The sequence below is a fragment of the Vidua macroura genome, chromosome 12 (genome assembly GCF_024509145.1).
Source record: "Vidua macroura isolate BioBank_ID:100142 chromosome 12, ASM2450914v1, whole genome shotgun sequence".
In the NCBI taxonomy this organism is placed as follows: Eukaryota; Metazoa; Chordata; class Aves; order Passeriformes; family Viduidae; genus Vidua; species Vidua macroura.
In genome coordinates, this window is record NC_071582.1 from 1,471,401 (window position 1) to 1,490,079 (window position 18,679).

Genomic DNA, 18,679 nt, shown 5'->3' on the forward strand with positions numbered 1-18,679 from the left:
TCAGTGTGTGGCTGAGCTGAGTGCCCTGATACTGTGTTGCATCAAATCCTGCTGTTCTAGTTTGATACCAAATCAGATACAGCATCAGAAGAATCTCCTCTTATAACCTATTTCCTCAGATATTAATAGCTGCACTAAATGCAAATAACTAGAAAAACAGGTCAGTAATGTCTGCAGAGTATAAAATACTTTCTGCAAAGTCTTATGAAACAATTAGAACATTCAAGCAGTCATATTTGGGTACTACTAAAGCAAATGACTGTCACTTTGAAATCCAAACACAGGGCATTTAAATGTGATGATCTTTATAAATAAATTGCTGCTCAGTTTTTTCCCTTACTTAAATCTAAAATCAACAACTTTTATAATGGATAAAGGAAGGATAATTGTGGATTTCTTCTCTCTCGGGGTTCCTATAGGTCAGGGTGACCCCAAGAGAGATCCGAAAGAGTCTTTGCTTCCCTAGCCCGAATGTCGCCAAAGAAGAGGTCTGGAATGCTTCCAGTTGCTTTTTCAAGGTTGTTTATTTCTTCTTATCTATAATATTTTCTCTCTGACCTGCTGAGGTCTGGCTAGCAAGGAGGCCATGGCATTCTGCGCGCCCTCTTGGGCAGTGTTTACCTTTTATATCAAAAGTTACGTACACTATGTTTACAATTTATTACCAATGCCTAACATTTATGTTGGACCTTAAACCAATAGAAAAGTGTCACTATCACAGCAAGACATGGAGGACAAGAAGAAGGAAAAGAAGGCTAGGACACACCCAAATTCCTCCATCTTGGCCCCCTGAATTATATTCTAAAAAACCCCTAAATTCTACTTTTCCACCCTGTGTTAATCTAAATATCACAATACTAAAACCCTTGCCGCTTGTAACTCCTCATACAAAATTGACAGCCTTTTCCACAGGCTAAAATCGAAGCCACAGATGTTTTTGACTTCATGCCAGGGTCTCTGAGACCCCTGCCAGGGTCTTGAGACAGCCAGGGCAGCCAGAGGGATTCCTGGACTCCGACAGATAATCTTTGCATGCGGGTCTTAGGTAAACCGTCTCATGCAGCTTAAAATGTTGACATGATAATAACAAAATAAGGGGAATATGTCAAAATGGAAGCCTATCTAAATAAAGCTACTGTCAATCAGTTTATTCTGACAGTGTATAAATTACGTACATTAGAATAAAATTAATTAAGGCTTATTCCAGTCGGGCAGTGATTTATAAAACTGAAATGTAGAAGTGTCAAAAACTTACAGTGAACACCAGATGGATAACTTGACTTGTTAGAAATAACTGTTCAGGAACTGGTGCTTGAGCTGCTGGACAACTGCTCTCATGCTGACAGTCCAACAGACCCAATTTACACTTGCAGATCTCACAGAGAAGTTGTTGTGTTGAACATGACCTTCTAACATTTTTTTTTTTTTTTTGTGACCAAAAGAATGGCTCTTAATAGATTTGTGACACACTGCATGTGATTTGGCTTGAGGGAAGGGCAGATTTTCCAGAAAAGTCAGGAAGTTCACCACATAAAAAAGTTTTATATAGCATGACTTGTATTCTGATTTAAAAATAGCTTCACTGATACTCCCTTTTAACTTACAATAGTGATGCATTTGCTATGCAAGTGGTTAAAATAACGGAGGGAAGAGAAAAAACCTCTCTCTTTTTCCCCCCTGCATTCATATCAGAATGGTCTTGAATTTTATTATACAACTGGTTTAACTGTGTGCTGGGAAGGGTCTGGATTGTATTTTGACACGGAGAAGAATATGATTTCCTTTGCTTTCCCTCTTGCTGAGATCAAGATTTTTTTTCTTAATGTGCAGGATATAATGAATTCCATAGTAATAAATGTGGTCTTGCAGGTTGTGTAGGCACTGAAATGTCCGATCTGATACACTTGTCAGCCCTTGAGATAGGCAGCGAAGAGGTTTTTTGTGGTGTTAGTAATGCATCAGACAAAGAAAACAAAGCATCTGGAATGCTATTTCAGAAATTAATCAAATTGTATTTCTGTCTCAACTGCTCATAGGATTTGCTTTGTCTATACATGCCACAAGTAGTAGGACTTATTTCACATTTTGTATATGTGATTTATTAAATACTGATGGGAAATTTGACATTTAAACCAATAAAAGATATTAGACTTAACTCACTATTAGATTTTTTAATGGAAAGACATTTCTTATACGGGCAGGAAATTGCAATAACACATTTACTGATTTATTGCAATATTTTACTCTCGGATCTTCAAAACGAACTGTCGTAGCTCTTCACAGTTAATAGAATTGGAGGTGAGCTGGGATCAGTCCATCACTGTCGCCATGGAAGGGACTGGACAGTGCAGCAATTTCCATTACCTTGGGGCTCTGTCTAAACAGTTGTGTTCGTGGAAACACAGGTAGGTTAATCTCACTTCTTTCTGGCTAAAGGAGGAATTTTGAAAATGCCCTTGTATGGAAAGGAGAAATAACAAATCTAACAATGGTCCTACATAAATCTCAACCCAGTAACAGTGATTAATTTGACTGCAGTGGGGTTGGGATCAGAGCAATCCCAATTTCATGTGACAGCTGTTAGGAATGATATTCTTGGGGAGGCCTCTGCTCATTTACTCGATGTATTTTCAGTTTGTCTGAGCGGTCAATGAGGCAAAATTTATTTTACAGCTTTCTATTATCTGTGTTGAACAGTTATTAAAACTTGTATTGATCCACCTTATTAATAACTCTTACAAAGCCTCACTTTCCTTTCTCTTTGCCTCAGAAGTGTTACTTGTGAGTTGTACCCTTAAGCAAGACTAATGTTTGTTCCTTTTCGGTATAAAGCTTTTGCACACCTTGTTTCCTGATCATCTTCCCCTTGCAGGGCTTGTTGATGCTTGCCTGAAATTCTGCTAATCATAGCATCACAGAATATGCCGAGTTGGAGGGGACCCATCGGGATCATCCAGTCCTACATTTTGTCCTGTACAGTGCATCTCGAAGAGTCACTCCTACCATGTCCAAATGCTCCTTGAACTCAGTCAGACTGGGGTAAGTCACTTCAGTCTGACAGGCCTCACGGGTGTTTAAAAGTGATATAATTCTCAGTATATCCTGACGGTATTTGGTGCCTTTCGCTGGCAGACCAGAAAAGCCTAAGCGACACAGGCCTGTTCCCGAATCACTCGCACTGCGCTCAGGTGACACGGCCGGCCGAGCGCGGCCGCGGGCCCGACCCTCCGCCGCGGGCCCGACCCTCCGCCGCGGGCCCGACCCTCCGCCGCGGGCCCGACCCTCCGCCGCGGGCCCGACCCTCCGCCGCGGGCCCGACCCTCCGCCGCGGGCCCGACCCTCCGCCGCGGGCCCGACCCTCCGCCGCGCCCCCCGCCCGCCCCCGGCCCTCTCCCCGCCCCTCGGCGCGGATCGCTCTGGGCGGGCGGCGCGATGCGGCCGCTGCTGCTGGCGCTGGGCCTGGCGCTGGCGCTGGGAGCGGCGAGCGGGCAGCACCGCGCCGAGTACGACCGGGAGGCGCTGCTCGGCGGGCAGGTGGGCCGGGGGCGGGCGGGGCCGGCCGCCGCTGCGGCGGGGCCGCGGGGCGGGCGCGCTCGCCGGGCCGAGCCGGGCCGGGCCGCTGACGGGGCGTGTTGCTGTGCCGCAGGAGGAAGCGGAGGAGTACGTGCGGCTCAGCCCGGAGGAACAGCAGCGGCGGCTGAAGAACATCGTGAAGAAAATCGACGCGGACGCGGACGGGCTGCTCAGCGAGGGTAACGGCGGGGGCCGGGCGGGCCGGGTTTCTCCGGGAGGAAAACGCGCTCTACCCGTGACACGGCCCGTGGCTCTTGTGCTGGGGAGAATCCCCGTGGAAAACATCACGATCCCTTGCACAGTGAGTTAGAAACACTGACAGGCTCATACAGAGGCTATCTCCGTGCCTAAGGTTTCTGTTTGACTCCAGAAGAGACCACTGAGAGGGGACCTCACTGATACGTGTAAATACCTAAAGGAAGGGTGCCAAGAGGATGGAGCTAGGCTCTGCTCAGTGGTGCCAACTGCTTGGACAGGAGGCAATGAATAGAAACTCATGCTCAGGAAATTCCACCGGAATATGAGGAAGAACTTCTTTCCTATGCAGAGATTGTGCATTGGCACAGATTGCCCAGAGAGGTTGTGGAATCTCCCTCACTGGAGGTAATCAAGAACCTTCTGGACACAATCCTGTGCCATGTGCTCTGTGATGACCCTGCTTCAGCAGGGAGGTTGGACCAGATGAGCCACTGTGGTTGCTTCCAACCTGACCCATTCTGTGATGGAAGGAGTGTGGCCAGCAATAGTTAGTGTAGGTCAGAGCAGTATTGAGTTGAAGATACCTCCTTTGCACTTGTACCTGCTTCTTCCATGTCTGAAGCTACTTGGAATCAAGTGGGTTTCTGTGTTTGTAATCCTATTATGTGCAAATCAAAGAGCATGTGTAAGATGGAAAGAAAATACTGCAGCCATAATACTACATAGGTGTGCTTCAGTACCTGGTGACACCAAGTGGCATTGAAGGGTCATATTGCATCATAGTACAGTATCAAATGGCTCTTCTCAGGCAGGTTTTTGTCAGACTTAGGAGCTACATGGTGAACTCAGCCCCTTTCTTTCAGTACATCATTATGATAATGTTAATTTAATTTTGAGTCTCATTATGAACTTTTTTTTTTTTGTTCTGCTGTGATTTTGACATAAAAGTCTCTTGTGCACACACACAAAGCAAGCAGAATCCTTGTCAAATGCCAGAACATTATTTCATTAAAATGACACTAAACATGCAGGAAGCTTTCTAGGTGAGAGAACAAAATGCAGTTTTAAAGACAAGATCGACTGTCTTTTGAATGCTTTACACTTTCTACACTGAATTTAATCAACTGCACCCTTATTTCAGTGTTCCTGCATGGACTGTGTAGAGTTGAGATAGACTGTAGCTTCAGTGGGATGGCTAATCCCTGTCATACACCACAGGCAGACCAAAACATGAAGGCTTTAAAGAAAAGTCTATATAAAAGTATAGGAATTCCACCCATACTCCATCCTCATGGTGTATATACTGCATCTGATTCTCAGTCTAATGAATACTTGCCTTCTTTTCACTTCCCAAAGGTAAAACTCACAGTGGAATGTGTTTTTACAGTAAGAAACTTACGGTACTGAAGCTTTTTGAGCTCAGTTATTCTTCAGTGTATTGCAAAGCTCTTGAGAACATCTTCCTTACTAGTGCCTCCATTTGGAGGCTGACAGTGAGGGAAGACGAAATGTTTTAATGCTGCTTCTCTAATGTTGGAATATTAAGTATTTCTGATTCATGGCACTGGATATTATGTGGTCACATGGCTGTGCCTCACACCTTAAGTGCTGGGAAATAAACCATTAATTAATGGTGCCCATCTTTAAGAAATGTTGCAGTTTCTTGTAAGGCAGTGCTGCTTTGTGCACAAGCCTTGCTGGCACACACACCTCTGCATGTTCAGTTGATTCACAGAATCTGTTAGCAAGCTGGTGCCTTTGCTAATATAAATTCAGTACTCAAAATGTATTTTAAAAAATCCCTTGCTATTTTTCAAGGATATTTAAATAAACGTAATAAAGTTGTATTGATGCCTCTGCCAAGAAGGACAGGATAAGATACTTCAGTATTTAATAACTGCTGTAAGATTTTTCTGTGTCAAAGTAGTGATTTCTATAGGACTTTTTTTTAGTCATCATGACTTCAGAGCAGGATTTCAGTTGAGTTGATTAATTTGAGTTGATAATTTTTGCAATGCAGGGGAAGATGTTTTTCCCTTCCAGGCACCTGAAAATAATTGAGAGATATTGGGAGAATATGTTCTCCGAATCTTCTCTAAATGAAGTAACTTTAATGTATTTCTGTCAGTTCATTGGTATATTAAGTTTTATTTCTTTTAGCTACATTTGTATAAAAACAAGCAGCTAAAAAGCCTTTCCAAACTATGTGATGCTTGATTTCAGCCCCAAGTAAAGGGAAAATAGCACTACATTAGTAGTTAATATTTTATTTTGGGTAATTAAGACAATGGCACAAAATAAAGTGGTTTTTATTTCAGTTTGTGGATTTTTCAAAAGAAACCCCAGAGTGATGGGAACAATGTTTCTTTGGGGTACCAAATTAGATTTAGAGTTGTCCGAATAAACCATACTCAGCATCATTTTCATAAATCTCTGGAGAAAAAAGAAATGCTATAGTGTTGATATTCCTTCAGGTTTGAAAAGACAAGGCTACATAACCATTAACAAAAACCCCCAGTCTGTAGCTGTGATCTATTCCCTCATTCAGTTACCTTGGAAAAAGCCACAGCATGGAGCAAACAGGCTGGTTTGCTTTAAGTAACCTCTTGCCTATATGCTTTCATCTGAATTGCAAAGTGTATTCCAGACAGAATAGATCTGGGATCTTCACAGTTTTTATGGTGCAGATGATTCTGATTTTCTTTATTTTATTATATTTTTAATGTTTTTCACAGATGAGCTGAGCTCCTGGATACAGCAGTCTTTTAAGCACTATGTTACACAAGAAGCTAAGCAACACTTCAGTGACTATGACAAAGACGGTGATGGATTGGTGTCCTGGAAGGAGTATAACTTGCAAATGTATGATCGTGTAATTGATTTTGATGAGAACAGTGTCCTGGAGGATCAAGAAGAAGAATCATTTCGCCAGGTAAAATGTTTCAGCAGCAGCTCCTGTGAGCTGTTGGCCAAAGGCAGCAACATTTGTTTATTGTGACAGAACAAGATGGGTAGAGAAAGCAGAGCAGCTGGCATATGGTTAACACGTTATGCTATCTGAGATAGGGGAGTAATTAAAGGAAAGTAGTGGAGTATTAAAGCTGCTACTGACAAAATAAAGACACAGTGAAGTGGTACCTCCTGAGTGCATTCTGCTGGCTGAGTGGAGCATAAGTCTATTGACAGTCTTACAGCAAAGCATGGTCTCCAGCCACCATCTTAAACCCAGGATGCAATCCATTGGGTGAGGTCTGCAGCCTGACAGGGTCCTGCCCTCAGCAGGGGCCAGCACCACTGGGGCTGGAGCAGAAGGGAGCTCTTTAACCCCTTGGTTGCAGTGTTTCAGCCATTCTTTCAGTTACTGCTCAAGCACTCATTGTGCACTGTCAGTATTGCCTGCTGTAACATTGCCTGTCCATTAGAGACCCACAGAGAAAGCAACAGCAATTCAGACAGTTTTAAGCAATGAAAATGCAACTCCCACAGCTAAAAATGGATGTTTAAACGCAGAAGTTGTGTATGAATCACGTCTATGAAAGCAGATGCTTAAGCGGGGAAAGAGGCAAGAGAGGCAGGGAGAAAAGGTTCACCAAGAACCACCACATAGCAAAACTTGTTTCCTTTCAAGTTCCACATTTATAAGAACATGTAAATGTTTCCCATAAAGAGAATAAGTGTGTTTTTAGACTATTCTGGCCAGAGGTTTACTTTTTTCTGTGACGATTGCTTTGTCTGCTTTTAGTAAAGTAGTAGTAGATAATATAGGATGTTAGCAGAAGTTAAACTAATACAGCGAACAGAGGATTTTACACACCGAGGAAGCAAACTGTAAAGCTTAGAATGTCACATAACTGAATAATTACATAGCTTTTAAATACCACAAGACTTCCAGAGGAACTTCCAGTCAAAATATTGATACCATGTTCGAGACATTGCCATCACAGATACATAGGGAGCTATAAATCTATAAGCTGGGATAGAGCTGCTTGCTCATGTTGTGGCTTGACTACTTGCTGCGTTTTCCTGCCTGCTGACTTCTCCAACGTAGACTGTAAATGAGCAGCATTGTACAAGCATCACAGGTCAGGCACCATCAGCATTTTCCTTACGTTTTCAAATTAGTGGTCCTGCTCTGATCAAGATGAAAGAGTAAGGTACAGTTTAGAAGTGGCATCAGGTAACCACAGGAGTTTACCAGAAGGTGGCGGCCTTGCTCATCACTTCCCAAAAAGCCCTGGAAAACTTATTTTCTCCCTCAATGGTTCAAGCTTACATTGCCGTATAGTACTTTCTGTAATCCTTCTGTATTGCCTTCCTAGTTAAACTCCCAGCTAAGGTCAGCTTTTCTCTAAGAGGACATTTAACTATTTTGCATAATAGTTAAGATCTTACACTTCATTTTTTACATGTTATGCTCTGTGTTCATCAGCTTAGCCTGATTTTGAGAGAAGTGTCAATAGATAGGATATAAACCAGAAGTACAATTTCAAATGGTTATTTGTAAATTGTTTATGATCTCTGATTTGCTGGCTACTCCCGTACCCAGATCACTCACACTGATAGCACAGCACACCTAAGGATGGAATTCCAAGAGTTTTATAATTCACATCATGTGCAGTTTGAGCAGAGATCGGTTGTCAATGGTGTGGGTCTGTATTTTGTCTAAAGAGATTATACAAAGTGAAACAAGAAAAAGATAGGAAATCTTTTCACATCTGAAAGACAGAAATAAGAAGTGCAAGACATTCAGAAATAAGAACTTGCCTGCTTAAATCAGATATTATTTCTTTTTTCATGGCATGCTAATATGTATACTTAAAAGAGGTTAGAGAAGTGACTTCTGTTTAAAATGTTCATGTGTAAGGGACAGCAGTCATCTAGTAAAGGAATCTGGCCTTAAAATGGCTTCAGAAAAGACATTTCACATACATGAACTTTCGAGACCTTCTCTGAAATACAGACAGCCCTTGACATAAATAAGATGTAGATCCAGAAGGTTAAATGTCTTTAAAACATACATTTTGGAATTTGCAATGGCTGCCATTAATTATAATCACTGTGCTCCAGTTTGTTTTTGGAAACAAAGTTTTGGAAATTGATGACTTTTAGAAGAGGATGCACATATCAAAATGAGAATTCTTGGTCTTTTCATTATCTCTCTTTGGTTCACTTTAAATGTCTCCTTAAATTGAAGAAAAAGCAGGGGTTTTTGTGATTCTTAGAATAAAACCACCTCAATTAAAAGTGTTGTTCTTATTGCTCTCAGTGAGCTATTTTTAGTGAAAATTTAACATCAGTATAGTATGAGTAGGTAATGTGAAACAATATCCTAATGTGCTTACAGCCAGCTGCTGTTATGGTTTTTTTTTTCCTTTCCAGTAAGGGCTCTAACTAAATCTATTTTCTAAGCTTCATTTAAAGGAGAAAAAACGTTTTGAGAAAGCTAATAGAGATGATGTTCCTGCTCTAAATGTGGATGAATATATTGCGTTCGAACATCCCGAAGAAGTGGAATACATGACGGTAAGATTTAGGGGAGCACCTTTATCAGCCTTTGTGTGTAGGTCTTTTCAATGTGTGTCCTCAGCCTCAGTGCCACAGGAAGTGGAGCAGTTACGGATATGGCTTGGACAGCCCAAATTAAAATCAGGTAATGTCTTGTGGATGCAGTGCTGGAGGTCAGGTGTTGGAGCAGGAGTTCAGTGCTTTTCTTTGAAATCTGTTTCAAGAGCTAGGATTGCACAAGTATCCCCAGCTTTGGGGACTGGACTGACTTAGCCACCTCACAGCTCTGTTAGGCTGCAAATCCATCAGTGAGGTTTTAGCTTTTGGTTTTGGCTCTCTGGTGGACAAAGACCAGCCAGTTCTCCTAACAATTCAATCAAGTTGCAAAAATGCAAATTAGTTAATCCAACAGATAAGAAAACAAAAGCGAAATTGGATGATAGAGCTTTGTACATATTAATGTTTCTCAGCTGCTTTTGCAGTTTTGAATTGTGTTGAAGGATTCCAACTCTATGGACACCTTTCAGATTTGATTTTCATGAAATCTAACATTCTAAACTCTTAAGGACAGATCTGTTTTATTGCACAGGAAGCAATTACTGCACTAGTCTGTGTAAAACAAAAAGAGATTTGAAATGAGGGAGTCTTTCATTTAAGGAATATGTCATTGCTCTAAAATGATTCAGTGCTGTTTCTCTTGATCATGAGTCACTAATTTTGCTCTTTGTATGTGTACAAAAGGAATTTGTCATTCAGGAGGCTTTAGAAGAACATGATAAAGATGGTGATGGATTTGTTAGCCTGGAAGAATTCCTTGGTGATTACAGAAGAGACCCAAGTAAGGAAAAATGGGAAGGGGCATGAAAGAGGGAATTAACAAAAACTTTTGGAATGGGGAGAATTGGATGCACCTTTATTTTCAGCTTTTCACATTAAACCTATGGATTCTGAGGAAGATTTTCTGGCTTAGAATAATTCTGTTTTCTGGGACTGGGCATAGTAGACTCCTTATTTCAGTCTGCCCCATGTGTATTTGGTGGTGGTTTGTGTGTAGCCCATTCCACAGTTTCCTTGCAAGTTACTTCCTGTTTTCTGAAAGACTGAAGTGAATTCCTGACCACAGAGGATGCAGCTGAAACAAGGTTGTAGCTGTATTTGCCAGCTGAGCACATCTGCAGATCCAGCTAGCAGGAATGAAGGGCAAACTGCCCTGGCCTTCATCAGCCTGAGCAGGCAGCTGCCAGCCTTGCTTTGCAAGGACTGAGCTGAGTTGTTGTGAGAGGGCTGGAGGGGAAGTGTGAGCAGTCGCTTCACTGTTCCAGGTATCAGAAGCCTGATTGCTGCCTTCACTCTTTGGTTTGTTTGGGTTGTTTTGTTTTTTTTTTTCCAGTCTTGCCCTTCCTTAAACTTGATTTGTTCCTTCTTTAATGAGAAGAAGGACACTTACCTGATGCTTATCAGTGTTTCTCAATGAATATTTTACACACTGTATTTGATTTGCTAAAAGCTAAGGCAAAACATTCTTCCCATTCCAAAAAGCCCAGTGACTTCAGTTTTGTGGAAAGTCTGCTTGTCCCAAAGGAATGGTGATTTTGAATTGCATCCTAGCTGGGGAGAATTGTGTAAGCCACATGAGGATATGGAGAACCAGGGGAATAATCTGTTTTTCTTCACTCTAATCAGCCACCTGGAATTTCACATTTTATAACCATCTTTGTTTGTCAGAGCCAGTAAAAACAACGGATCTCTGATGCAGCCACAGGGTTCTTTATCTTTTTCCTGCTCCAACATGAAAGAAAGTTTTTCCAAGCCAGTCAATAAAAAGTTGTTGGAAAGGAGTGAAATTGTTGCAGTAATAGAGAAGATAACAGCTTTGTCATTACAACTTGTTAGCAAGACTTGAGGATTAGCTGTGATTGTACAAACTACTTCAGCTTTTCTCTCCTGCAGACAGTGTTCCTGCAGCACTCTTTAAAATGACTAATAGACTGCATGGGGGCTCTGATTCATAATTAGCTCATGATGTGGGGCAACAGTGTATGGTAAATTGTAACATAAAGGGAAAATCTCCTTGCAAAACCAAGTGTTAGAAAGGAAGGAGAGACTTCACTTTTTCTTCTTTAATAATAGAATTGTAATTATTTTGAAACTGTTACTTACCTGCTTGTGATACCTGCTACTTTTGACTTTCATAAGGCTTAGAAAGCAAGTTCATGCTTCTCTGCAATGTTTATAATTTTGATGAATTACTTCTCAATTCCTTGAAGAGTTAAGGACGAGTCTAAGATTGCTGTAGGCTGCAGGATGCAATACCTGTACATCGGATAAGGATAAAACAAGTGTGCAAATAAATACTGACAGTAAATGAAATTGCTTTCCCTACTTTCCTCTGCCCATTAAGGTTTGTTTTCTGTTTAGTGACATCACTTTTAGGTAATGTTTTATGAGAATAACTGTATTTGCTTAGGAGAAAAGATGAAAACCTCTGCTTTAAAGTGAAGAGTAGCTCTAAACTTTACAATTGTGTCTTACTAGCTGCAAGAGAAGATCCAGAATGGATACTGGTTGAGAAGGACCGGTTTGTGAATGACTATGACAAGGATCATGATGGAAAACTCAACCCTCAAGAGCTGCTGTCTTGGATAGTACCCAACAATCAGGGTATTGCACAAGAGGAGGTTTGTGGTTTGACTGCTGGTTAGGTTTTAATTACTGCAGGAGAATTGTGAAGAATCACAGTGAAATGAGAGAAGCATTCAGCTTTTTCATGTCTTAGTTATTGCAAAAAATCAATATCAGTAGATCTTTGCATATATTTTTAACTTCTTTTCACCTTGACAAAGAATGCAGGTCCTTTAACTGCATTAGGCAAATGTGAAGTTCCTATTAATTGTGTAAATGTTTGTAAATTAACAAAGTGCTTTTGTACATGTTTAAATAGCTTATCTGCTTTGACTCAAGAGTACAGAATTTTAATAAGTCATTTTTTAGTTGTTGTAGGTAAATCTAATGAAATGCACTACCTAAAGAAGCTGCATAATTTTGAAATAAGAAATTGATTGTAATTCTTCTAACTGGATAAATCATCATAATGTAGAACTAAAAACTTAAGTACAAGAAAATGGAAGTACTCCGTGGTTCAAGATGGTGTAAAGCAAACGTTGATGATGCTAATTAAAATGGTTTAATCAGGGGTAGAACAGCATAATAGCTTTTAAGTGGATTCTTCTTTTAACTTATTTTTTGTGGCAGTTTCCAGTCCCTGACACCGTTAGAGAGGATTTCTGCCTTTCTTCTAGTAATTTCTCAGTTAAATTTTCCATGTCTTTGCTTTACCCTGGAGGATTTTGGTGCTCAGAATGGCAGGAACGCCAGGTCTTCCCATGGCCTCACGTTCCTGGGGAAGAGAGGCACACAGCCCTAGTGCTCCTCCCTCAGCTGCCACCTGTGCCCTGCTGGGCTCTGGGGCCAGGAGCAGCCCTGTGGCAGCAGCAGCAGCAGCAGCAGCAGCAGCCCTGGGTGCTGCCGTGTGGGACCTGTTGGATGCCCAGCTGTTCCTGGAGTATTGCTGCAAATGGGGATCTGTGAGCCTTTGCATGGCCTTTTCTGGCTGTGGTCAGTTCTTAGTTCACACAAGTAGCACTGTTCTGACATGAACTCTGTTCTGCTGAGTCTGTTCATACCTGTGTTAGCTTCCTTGGTTTGTTTTTTTTTTTTTTTAAGCTCTTCTTAGCTATTTTTCAGATTTTGGCTTACAGCAAGGCCATGCTGTAGTAATAGCTCAATTCTGCAACTAATAATTTGTTTTATTTGTTTCTCTAATTTGCTAGCTTTTTCTTTTGGATAATATAAAGGCTTAGCAAAGTCACCTGTCCTAAAGAGAAGGTAGCATTGATTTCAGTCATAAATTGCTGTTTGAAGTCAGAGTATCACACTTCCATTTTGGCATTTCAAAATGACTTGAGAAACCCGGTAGTTAAATAACATTAAAATAGAAAAATTACTATCTATTCCATTTTCAGGAATTGACATGTGTTGGCCAAGATGTTTGTCATATTAATCTTTCAGCTTTTGCCATGCAGAGTGCTTTTAAAATCCCCTTGGCTGACGTTAGTCCCCGTTATTTTTGGCTCAGTTACATTGAGCCACACCAATCAGGAAAAGTAGGAACAGAAGGATTCTCTAAATCAGTGTATTTGTAGATGTTCAGCAAATGAAAACAAAGCCCATGTAATACCAGGACTCCTATTTCTCAGAAATAAGCAGTGCAGTAGAGCTGCTGCACAGCCTGTTAGCTTTGAACTATGAAATACTGGTGAATGAGCTACAACTAAAATACTCTGCATTTGGTTCTTCATTTTACTGCTACACTTCCCTCTTTTTATAATATATAAATAAGCAAAAATCGGAATTGTTTTAACTTGGTGCATGTGGTGGTTTGTTTCTTTCACAGGCTCTGCACCTCATTGAAGAGATGGATTTGAATGATGATAAAAAACTTTCTGAAGCAGAAATTCTTAAGAACCAGGATTTGTTTCTTAACAGTGAAGCAACAGATTATGGTAGGCAGCTTCATGATGAACGTTTCTACCATGAAGAACTTTAGATTATTTATTTTGTAATATTTTTTCTTCCCTTTCTTTCATTTGAAGCTTTTGTTAAAAACACTCATCAGCTGCATTGCAAGTTTCATGCTGTAATTACAGTACAGTAATGTTTGTGTAAATAATTTGCATTCAAAATTAAATTGGCCTCCTGCAAACTTCCTGGACTTCTTCTAGCCTTCAAAATTAATTTGAAATACTTGCTATCAAAATTCTGTAGTGTTGGGAAATAAATTACTTCAGAGTAGTACTGTATTGTGAAGGGTTGTTCTACTGAACTTGAAGAAAATGGAGAATCTAGATGGTTCTGAAAGAATGCAAAATATAATAACTGAGACTACTATTTTTCTAATCAATTGAATTAGGGCAGAGTGTGGGGAAGGTGGGGGGATGTTTAGAGTTAGTATTGACTGTGTTTTGTTTAATACCTTTGGAGAAATACTTACATAAATGCCTCAGTTGTTTAAGAGGTTTCTACTTGATTTTGAATGTTTTCTATACTGTGTTTTACTCTATCATAAAACTTGCTATTTTTACATCAATAGACAGGAATTATTTTTAATGTACAGTTGTAGAGCATTAGCAATGCAGTGGTATTTTACTGTGTCAAGACCTTCTTCATTTGTTGGATTAAAACTTAAAATGTTCTACCTTCCTGTGTTTTGTACATCTATTTCTCACCTTGGGTCGCCCATAGCAGCTCCTGAAGATGTGAGCAATGTGCATAATGTCCAGTGGCAGCATTCTTGGCTTTATTCACCAGAGATGTGTCATCTTATCTGGCTGCTAAAGAAGATCAAAAAAAAAAGCAAGGTGTGCATTTAGCATTTTCTGGACAAGTTTGCAAAAGCAATTGTGTTTATTTTTTTCTTAGTGGTATATGGAAGGCTAAAGCATCAAGGCATTGCATACGTAATATTTGTGGTAATATCCTCTAAAAGTTAACCTCAGCTGAAAGCTCCACAAGTGAGTGCTGTCCCATGTTGTGATTATTTAAATGAGGGTTAATGAAGGGTTAATGGCACTACAGGTTCAGTGTAGGGAAATCCAAATATTCACTTCTGTCTCCTGGAAAGAAATGAGCTGAGTATTCCAGACAAAGACAAAACCTCACAGGACAGCTTGTTTGGAGTGTGTTAGGGTTTTTTAATTCCTATATAAGTAACTCTTTTAATGCTCTCACAATGTTCTCCTTGACTAATGTTTTCCTTCCTCCCAGCTCTATTGAGTAAAAGCAGCTAGTTCTGCCTTGTTTTTTTCCCAGGATACCACCTCTTAATTATGCTCAGAATAAATGGAATTCCTTTTGGGGTAAGTGCTGATGTGTCACCAGTAGAAGATTAGAAATTTTGATTCAAAGCAAAACCACATATGCTATATTCTTAGATATCATAGAAATTCAAAACACTTTTTAAGTTTTAGTGGTTGGATTTTTTTCTACACATATTTTTTTATGTCAGTTCCTTGGGAATATGAGTACAGCTCTTGCCATAGTGGTGATGAGATCTGATTCTTTAAAAAAATGAAGTCTAGTAAATCCAGTGTGCTCAGGAATATTAAAACAAACCAAAAATATGATAAGCTGACTGGTGATGTTTCTGAATGAGCACATATGCAAAGTATTGGCTAAAATAGGCTGAAGGAAGCTGAAGTGTTGCTTCCCATGATGCTAAACAAGTCACTACTGCTGAAGAAGGGACATTCGGTCCAGAGGCAGACCTGCTGCGGTTGATATGTTTGGTACACAGATCCAAGGGTCCTTTAGAGACATAGAAAACTCCTCAGCAGCACCAGCATTGCCTGTTTGGCTAATGAATGTGCAGTACTTGCAAATGAGTAGTGACTTGCTTTGAATTAAGGCATGGAGAAAGCCAGTGTATTGACAAAGCATTCAAAAGGTGCCAGAGAAATTAAAAAACATCTTTCAGCAGTTTATGACAAGAAGAGGGGGATAAAAACCCAAATAATTTCATTTTCTCTTTCACAAAGTACTTCTGCTTTTCTCCCAAGAACAACCCGATCCTGTTTGTGCTATTCAAGGCCCCAATGACATTGCACTTCTCCACAGTTCCCTTTTTCCTTTGTTTGCCTTTGAAACATTTTCAGGGGTACTGATATTTTAAACCCATACAGAGCACAAAAAGACCTCACATTTCTATGATACAAACAATTTTATTATATACAAAGTATCACAATGTTAATTCTAGAGGAAATCCATTCATGTTATTTATGATTATGGCAAAGGCTGATGATCTTTCTCTTAGGTAAAACAGCAGAACAGGGTCCACCTTTCAGTGATGGCTTCTATTAGAAACTGCTATGAAATGTTAGATAAGAGGTAAGAACAGAGCCTGTGCAATCAATCTTTATATCAATTATGGATTTTACTGAAGCAGAATGCCAGCAGGACTGACTTGCACAGCGAGGCTGCTTTTGGAAGGCTGTTCCAGCAGTTCCCTCTAACAGGAGCAGAGGGAGCTGAGTTTCAGGGCTGAGCAGAGGCTGGTGTGCAGTCTGGGCCGTGCTGAAGCAGCCTCTAGCTGCAGCCACAATGGCCCAGAGCAGCTGGAACAAACCAAGCCAGGTGTTCAGAGGCTGCAGTTTCAGTTTCCATGGGAACACAGACTGGCTCCTCACAGAAGGCAAGGTGATTTCAACATTTTTAATGGGTATGATTTGGGATAATTTGCAAATTATCCTGACATTTCGTACATGGAAATGCAGAGATCCATTCATATGGAATTAGAATGGTGGGCAGAGCTCAGCTGCTGAATCGTGTCTGTTTTAGCCATGGTTTTCCTCTGGCAGAGATCTCCTTGCTGCTCTGTCCCCAGGCTGTGGGGCTCAGATGGACACCAGGAGCTGTTGGAGTCTGGACATGGCTGCACTGCAGCCGTTGTTTGAAGCCGTATCTCAGATGTAACGATTCTGGAGGCTGGGAAGGGCTGCACCAGTGCCTTCCAGTCTCCATTGGCATTTCCCAAACCACCATTCTAAGGGATCACAACATACCCGAGGACTTCTGAACAGTACAACCAGCTCAGCATTGGGATTATCTGAGTATTCAGCATTTCTTTGTCTTCTGCCTTAATACTTTCCATGGACTCCCTCATCCTCTTGCTATGTAGAATAAAAGGTTTAGTGTCTCCTTGATCAGACTGCCCAAAATCAGAAACATTTCCTTGAAGAATGTCTTGCTTGGCAACCTGGATGAGCACAAAAATGTTTGTAGATGCTATTTTCATATTTTGCCTACTGTCAAATCCAAACCTGCCACCCAAATCCCTGATAAAAAGCTTTGCTCAAAGCCGGCCCAGCTCCGTAATTAACGTAATTAGTTGTGTTCGCTTATAAGATTGGCACTATGGATAACTGTGAGACCTTCGGGCCGCCTGTTCACCACCACAGCCTTGAAGTCCTGTTTAGAGCAGAGGGGAGACGGAATTGTGTCCCCCTTCTAAAGCCCTGCAGGACACGGTGCCCCGTGGACACAACCCAGCGCCACCGGGAGCTGGGGGCAGGGACCCAAATGGGCCCAACTCTGCTTGGTCACAGCCGGGGCTGGGACCCACAGCAGGCACTCTGACAACTCCCCCAAGCACCCGAACTGGAGAGCTGCTCCGGGCTGCTCTGAGGAGCTCAGCCCAGCACAGAGCGAGCTGCCCGTGCTGCCGGCGTTGGAGCTCCTGGGAGCTGCCAGGAGGTGACTGTGCTGCACCAGAGCTCTTGGGTGGGATGGATGCAGGCACAGAGCCCAGCCTGAGGTTCAGTCAAATAATTGCCTTTGTGGCTGGAGGCCAAACTAAAAATAGCAAGAAAGTAGCAGAACATTTTAGAGGGCTAAAACACACTTGGTGCATTTTTATGAACCCCAACAGCAGCAAAGATGGTTTCAAAACACAGCTGTAACTTGGAAATAGTAACAGGAAACATTTAGGTTTGGAAGGACTGAGATAAAACACTCTAAAAAAGATGCTTTTCTTTTTGGATACAGATCAAGTATGACTAGTGCCCATGCCCTCAAAATACATTTTTTCAAAGAATTTTCCCTTCTGGAAGAAAGCTTCACTCCTTTCTCCTCAACACTGTCTGCAAGTGAATCCTTGCATTTCTCCTCCCACTCTCATGCAACGATGCTTTCTTCCTGCTACACTTCTGACCTTCCAGACTCTCGTCTGCCCTCCTCTGCTTGCACTTCATTTTCCCTCACAAAGTCCCTGCACATTCCCTGTCTTCTTCAGACCATCAGGAAGGAACCTGGCAAATTCTTTTAAACACCAGCTACAAATTGCCCATGGAGTGAGTAGGGGTAACTGCAGCCCCCAGGTGCTGCAGAGCTCTCTGATCAGAGCCCTGAGTCCCGCTGGAGCCCAGGGAAGTTGCAAGACTTCCCCACTCCGGAATGATCTGCCCGGGGGCTGCTGCTGGGGGGCAGCAGGAAAACAGCAGCACCCAGAGCAGTGTCAGTCAGGCAGCTGGAAATCAGTAAGCCCTGATGTGTTCTTGGTGTGGACAGACAGCTTTCACATAGGCAACCACCACAGGATTTTCCTTTCCTTTCCTTTCCTTTCCTTTCCTTTCCTTTCCTTTCCTTTCCTTTCCTTTCCTTTCCTTTCCTTTCCTTTCCTTTCCTTTCCTTTCCTTTCCTTTCCTTTCCTTTCCTTTCCTTTCCTTTCCTTTCCTTTCCTTTCCTTTCCCTTTCCTTTCCCTTTCCTTTCCCTTTCCTTTCCCTTTCCTTTCCCTTTCCTTTCCCTTTCCTTTCCCTTTCCTTTCCCTTTCCTTTCCCTTTCCTTTCCTTT

General features: G+C 41.5%; 2 protein-coding genes across 4 annotated transcripts in view; both read left to right on the top strand.

Annotated features, from left to right (window-relative positions):
- The first annotated feature begins 441 nt into the window (after positions 1–441).
- RCN2 (reticulocalbin 2) lies at positions 442–14,530 on the top strand. Of its 3 annotated transcripts, XM_053988352.1 has the most exons (8): positions 442–518; positions 2,980–3,039; positions 3,647–3,752; positions 6,507–6,703; positions 9,181–9,294; positions 10,018–10,114; positions 11,812–11,954; positions 13,730–14,530. In XM_053988352.1, the coding sequence occupies exons 2-8, from the start codon at positions 3,013–3,015 to the stop codon at positions 13,880–13,882; spliced, it is 837 nt and encodes a 278-aa protein (XP_053844327.1). In that variant the 5' UTR covers positions 442–518; positions 2,980–3,012; the 3' UTR covers positions 13,883–14,530. The 3 variants fall into 3 exon arrangements, with proteins under 3 accessions (XP_053844327.1, XP_053844325.1, XP_053844326.1); XM_053988350.1 differs by lacking the exons at positions 442–518; positions 2,980–3,039 and adding an exon at positions 3,402–3,534; XM_053988351.1 differs by lacking the exons at positions 442–518; positions 2,980–3,039 and adding an exon at positions 3,402–3,534 and having other exon boundaries at positions 9,193–9,294.
- Positions 14,531–14,555: 25 nt separating this feature from the next.
- Positions 14,556–18,679, top strand: part of PSTPIP1 (proline-serine-threonine phosphatase interacting protein 1) — a 54,716-nt gene continuing 50,592 nt past the window's right edge. The window contains exon 1 of the mRNA XM_053988349.1: positions 14,556–14,693. The gene's annotated coding sequence lies outside the window, so the exon portion shown is untranslated. The remainder of the gene's footprint in view (positions 14,694–18,679) is intronic.

Bases quoted from the DNA above. Each gene is read 5' to 3' on its own strand.
- RCN2 (XM_053988350.1), top strand. From the start codon at position 3,433: ATGCGGCCGCTGCTGCTGGCGCTGGGCCTGGCGCTGGCGCTGGGAGCG. The intron at 3,535-3,646 runs GTGGGCCGGGGG...GCTGTGCCGCAG, and splicing joins AGGCGCTGCTCGGCGGGCAG to GAGGAAGCGGAGGAGTACGT. The intron at 10,115-11,811 runs GTAAGGAAAAAT...GTGTCTTACTAG, and splicing joins TGATTACAGAAGAGACCCAA to CTGCAAGAGAAGATCCAGAA.